Raw genomic sequence first — 5,626 nt, 5'->3', positions numbered from 1 at the left:
AACTTCACCAGGAAGGGAAGAGATCGACCGCGGTGGAGGGACCCAGTTGGGTTGGGTAAGGTGGAGAGAGCTCGAGGCGCAGAACAGAGAGGCGGATGTCACGGCTAGGCAAGGACATGATTGGCGCCGAGGCCGGACCGGCGGAGGTGAGTGGAGAAGATGTGCAGGCAGTGGGAGCCTGGGAGAACAGAACAGAAGAGAGAAGACATGCTTGCAACGGTGAGGGAGGGATTATGCCCGGACATGCTTGCAACGGTTTCGTTAATTTTAAGCAGTATGTTTAGTGCTGGATTTTATGCCTGGACAAGCACATGAGTTGTTAATATGGACTAATCAAAAGATTTTCCTTTATTAATTAAACAGGAGTTCTTGATACGCGCGAATTACCAGTATCCAAAGAGAGCCAATAGATTTGGTGACACAAACTTTCACAGACCCTTTAATAGAGCCGAATTAAATGTCTGTCGAGGTAGGGAGAGGCCGGATAGACCCTATTCCAAAATGAGTGAAGTTGCTTCCATGTGTGGCAGTATTAGATAATTTTATGGTGTGAACATAGAAGACTTTCTTTATGTGGTGCTCTTTGAGTACTAAATTTTGAATTCTGAAAATCTTAGATTTGGCCTTCCGGTTTACACTCCTTGTGGAAGGCATTTTCCGGAGCTTATCGAGTCCTTTTTTGATGAAAACCAGTGATCTAATACTATTTCCTCGCTGAAGTCATTACTATCGGTGAACCTTGTCAACAACTATGGTTAAAGTTGATTTGTTGATTTGTATGTGTAGTTCATTTGTATCCATAGAACGAGAATGCGACATTCCGAAAAAATAAAGGCCATTTGTGGAGAATGTTGTTTTGGTGACCGAGCTCACTGGAGCTCGAAAATTTGAAAAAAAAATCAAAAATCAAACCTTTTGATTTAAAAAACAGAAAAAATTTGTGCAAGTAAATAAGGATGTTATGTGTATGTGTATACATTTTTAGGATGAAATACCTTGAAATGCTATCTGTACAAAAAAGACAAATTCATGGCCTGTGAGGATAAATAGTACTATCATGTGTTAGAAAGCCTCAGATTTTTTTTTGCACAACCTTCATTTCAATGTTTTTTGCCTGAAAATTGATACACATGTGTGTTATGCCTTCAGGCATATCTGTAAAAAAAAATCAGATTTTTTTGAAATGTAAATATATAAATTTTGATGAAATTTAAATTTTGAATTTGGAGGCCTCGATGGAAGCCGAGCTCCAAAAGCAATTTTCGCCATCTGTGTCCTTATAAAAATTAAAACAAGAAATGTGGCATTAGAATGCAACAAAAGTCCACACATATACCACGCTTAGTCAAAGTCGCCGGCGACACACAGACACGCCGATAGATACGTGTCAATGGCGGCCACGAGGCCTGGAGGGGGAGAGACCGCAGAGCGCAGGAGCGGGGAGCAGCGAGCATGGCGAGCCCGTGGGACAGCCCTTCGAGCAGCCTGTGGGGCACGCTGGGGCAGGCCTCCAACGTGGCGCAGCTGGTCGGCGTGGACGCGCTGGGGCTGGTCTCCATGGTCGTGCAGGCGGCCCTGGCGGCGCGCCGCCACCGGGACGCCTGCGTGCGGCTCGCGCAGCACGTGGAGCTCGTAGGCGGTCTGCTCAGGGAGTTGGAGCTGGCGGAGCTGATGCGGCGGGAGGCCACCAGGCGGCCGCTGGAGCAGCTCCGCGCCGCGCTGCGGCGGTGCTACGCGCTCGTCTCGGCGTGCCAGGACTGCGGGTACCTCCGCCGCCTGCTACTGGGCGCACGGATGGCCGACGAGCTCCGCGCCGCGCAGCACGAGATCGACATGTTCATCCGCCTCATCCCGCTCATCTCCCTCGTCGACAATTCGACAAACAGTCGTCGTGCCAAGGTAGGCGTGTTCCGGCTTGTCGCCGGTTAGTAGTAGCAATTTTCTTGGCGCTTATGTGGAAGTTCGTATCAAAATTGAAACCCATGGTAGTATGTGATTGGGGACAAACACTGATTATGGAGTTATTTTATTTGTAAAATTCGTCAAAGTGATCTGTTCAAGTGATCCTGGGCATGATATGAATTTATAATTATGCCTGAATTGGAGTGCGACTGCAATTCGGTACTGGCAGCCACACAATTCGATATGAATTTAGTAATTCTAATTTTGTTTTTAGGGCTCCTATCACACAACCTCTGCTGGTTGATTTTGCGTTAATAATCATCCTTGTCTAGCAGGCCGAGGAGGGGGTGCTCAGTGTTGTCACAGACAATTCAAGTAGTCACATCAGGTCAGTTAATTTTCGTTATGTAGTTTATCACTCAGAGAACAAGTCACCGTTTTCTAAAATTTAAATCCAAAGCTTTGTGGCGTCTTTGACCAAGGTTAACCACTTATTGTCTGACAAAGTGACAAGTGCAAACCAGATGAGTGTTGACCATATTAGTTGACTAGTGCCACCGCTTGGTTTAGATTGTAGAATAAAATCTGGTTCAGAGCTACATGCTACAAACCTACGCCATATATGTAGATTAAATGTCTGAAATGTAAGTTGTGCATCAGATCAATGACTTTGTTTGACTTTAAATACTATCAGCTGTTTGACTTAAAATATACTAAGTTTATTTGTCATTAAGCATCCTTCTTATTTCCCTTTTTAGGATTTTTTTGCCTTCTTCCTGTGAAGTCAAGTTATGTAGCCGTGCGATAATTTAATAAGTTATACAGACTCAAATGTATGAAATTTGCCACCTTTTAGGAGTGTGTTGAAACCATCTCCAGCAAGAGCTTTGGAATTCTCCGAAATACAGGTTCAAGGAGCTACTGAACTTTGCATTGTTGGAGAAAAACCATCTGTAGGTAAGTAGTTATTTATGAATTTCCTAATGCGCTTAAGCATGACCTTAGGTATGGAAAACTGGAAATTAGTAGAGTGACGTTTCATGCCAATGTTATTTGTTTTCAAGGATTTTGAATTGCTTTGTTATGTTTGTGTGCTGCTGCAATACCCTGCTGCTCATGTTTTTGGATATATTGCAATAGAGATTAAAAAAAAATCCATATGAATAATTAATATAAGAAGTTATACACGTGCATACTTGTTGATGACAAACATTGTGTCACCACTCACCACATCAAATTTTACTGTGTCACATGTCATGGTGAGAGCACTAGCTAGAGGAAACAAACATTCATCACATATTTTCCTCTGTTATTAACCAAATGAAATATATGACTTTGAATGATAACAACATCATCAATATCTTGCATGACTTCGTCTAGTACAATCTCCATTTGTTTTCATATGCTGGGAAGTCCCTAATTAGGATGAGTTGATGATCGCTAGAAAAAGCAAACTGAGGCATGCTCTCAATTATTGTGTATTCTCTTAGTCATGTAAAGGTTTTTTGCAATCCCATCAGTGACATGGGTAGATTATCCATGAATCAGGAAAAGTTGACCGGCAAGAACAGAAAATCTTCAATATTGAAGAACTCGCTGAGCTTTGTACCCATATAGAAGAAACTTGTGTGGGATTTGCAAAGTTCAACTTCTTTCAGATCGTGGATGCTACAGACAATTTCTCAGAGAGGAGAATACTTGGGTTTGGTGGATTCGGTACAGTTTATAAGGTAAATATGTGCCAATATCCTAACTAACTAACAAAGTGAATACCCGTCATCCTCGTCTTTCCAATAAAGAATTGATTTCTGTTGATCGAATGTTATTTGAACTCCCTAAGTAACCATTGCAGGGTCAGTTGCCCAACGGACTTAAGATTGCCATCAAAAGACTTGATGAGCATGCAACGATATTTGATTTCGACAGTGAATTGCAGCTTGCAAAGCTTCAGCATACCAATCTGATTAGGTTGCTGGGGTGGTGCATTCATGGGAAAGAAAGGATTCTTGTCTATGAGTTCATGCAAAATAGTTCCTTGGACCATTACATATCTGGTACATTTTCCGTATTATCAGAGATATTTTTCAAGCACACCTCCTTTAATTCCTAATAAATGTGCATGAATTCAAAACATCTACAGTTAAATGGAAGGCTACAGAGATCTAGTTTTCACCTGATTCTTTGTTGCTCGAATCATAAAAACTATTCTAGTTTGGTTTAGAGCAATTCGTCAACCGTTGATAAAAGTTGCAATTTGATTATCTTTTGCAGACAGAACAAAAGGGCAATTGCTAGACTGGTCTAAGCGATTCAAGATAATTACAGGGTTAACAGAGGGCCTTGTTTACCTGCATAAAGGCTCCATGTACTGCCTTGTCCATAGAGACTTGAAACCACATAATATCCTCTTGGATTATAACATGAGCCCGAAGATTACTGATTTTGGATCAGCTAGGACACTGAGTTCAGATGTAGCAGAAGGGCGCACGAGTAGGGTCGTGGGAACCAGGTATCAGCTGCCTACAATATTAATAATCACATATTCCCATCATTTGTTTTCAGATGTCCTAATCTCAGTCTTGACATCTTTTGTTTCACTTTTCAGTGGTTACAAAGCTCCAGAGTATGCATCTCGAGGAGTTTACTCAACGAAGACAGATGTGTTCAGCTTTGGCGTTTTGGTTCTGGTGATTATTAGTGGCCGAAAGAATATCATACTCGACAAGCGAGGGGATACTGTTGGTGATCTTGTACGAGATGTGAGTGAACTGAATATATGTCTGAAGCAAGATTTCTTATAGTTCACATTCACGAGATTTTACTTTTGTTGCCAGATTATTTTCCTTCTTTTGCGCTGCAGTTCTCTCATGTCTAGTTTGTTGAAAAACTATTTCAGGCCTGGCATATGTGGAAAGACCAGAGGTTGCATGAGCTTGTGGATCCGTTGTTAGGGGACAGATATGAAGTCGCTGAGATAACGAAATGCACTCAGGTGGCACTGCTTTGTGCTCAGGAAGATCCAGCAGACCGGCCCACCATGACAGATGTTGCTGCAATGCTGAACCCTGAATGCATAAGCTTACCAATGGAGCCTAAGCAACCCACCGCGCTGATCCATGGGTGTGCTGAGAGAGACACGACATCGACATACGTGGGCCAATCAAGCAGGACAATAGACATAACGATAACGAGTTCAGCTCCAATGTCGACTAGAGTTCGAATCATTCTAGACCCGGAGGTTTGATATGATGGAGAACATTCAGTAGCATATATAATAGTAAAAAAAATGTGAGTGAGGATTATGGGCTTTTTACTGCTCAGATAGCGTACATATTTGAGATATCAAAGACCAGTTTTGTGGAGTGAAATAAACATGTGTGTGTGGTTGGTACCAGCTACCAGACTGATTTTCCATGGGCTACATTGTAATGGAAACGTATGATGTTTCATGTTTCTCTGCTGCTACTCTAGCCAGTTCTTAGTGAAGTTTAGCATGTTTGGGAACAGTTATTCGCATGTCCTTTTATAGGGACATGAGAACAACTGTTTGCAAACCAAAACTGATACTTAGCCGGCACATTCAACTTGAGAAATGAGAAATCATCAAACTTCAACTTGACAAGCAGCTACCACAGAGCTTAGAGTTAAGATAAGGATCTGTAGCTGCACACACTACGAACACATCAGGATCTCGAAATAAGTGTTGTTCAAGATAAAGTTCTGA

At 42.1% G+C, this 5,626-nt stretch overlaps 1 protein-coding gene across 1 annotated transcript; it reads left to right on the top strand.

Moving 5' to 3' along the window:
• The first annotated feature begins 1,408 nt into the window (after nt 1–1,408).
• LOC119340271 (putative cysteine-rich receptor-like protein kinase 20) lies at nt 1,409–5,367 on the top strand. The gene is made up of 8 exons (XM_037612170.1): nt 1,409–1,899; nt 2,238–2,290; nt 2,759–2,859; nt 3,451–3,632; nt 3,755–3,956; nt 4,174–4,411; nt 4,508–4,661; nt 4,799–5,367. The coding sequence occupies exons 1-8, from the start codon at nt 1,453–1,455 to the stop codon at nt 5,144–5,146; spliced, it is 1,725 nt and encodes a 574-aa protein (XP_037468067.1). The 5' UTR covers nt 1,409–1,452; the 3' UTR covers nt 5,147–5,367.
• The last annotated feature ends 259 nt before the right edge of the window (nt 5,368–5,626 follow it).

The sequence above is a fragment of the Triticum dicoccoides genome, chromosome 7B (genome assembly GCF_002162155.2).
Source record: "Triticum dicoccoides isolate Atlit2015 ecotype Zavitan chromosome 7B, WEW_v2.0, whole genome shotgun sequence".
NCBI classification, from domain to species: Eukaryota; Viridiplantae; Streptophyta; class Magnoliopsida; order Poales; family Poaceae; genus Triticum; species Triticum dicoccoides.
The sequence above is the reverse complement of the archived record's forward strand: the minus strand, read 5'-3'. Positions and strand labels throughout refer to the sequence as shown.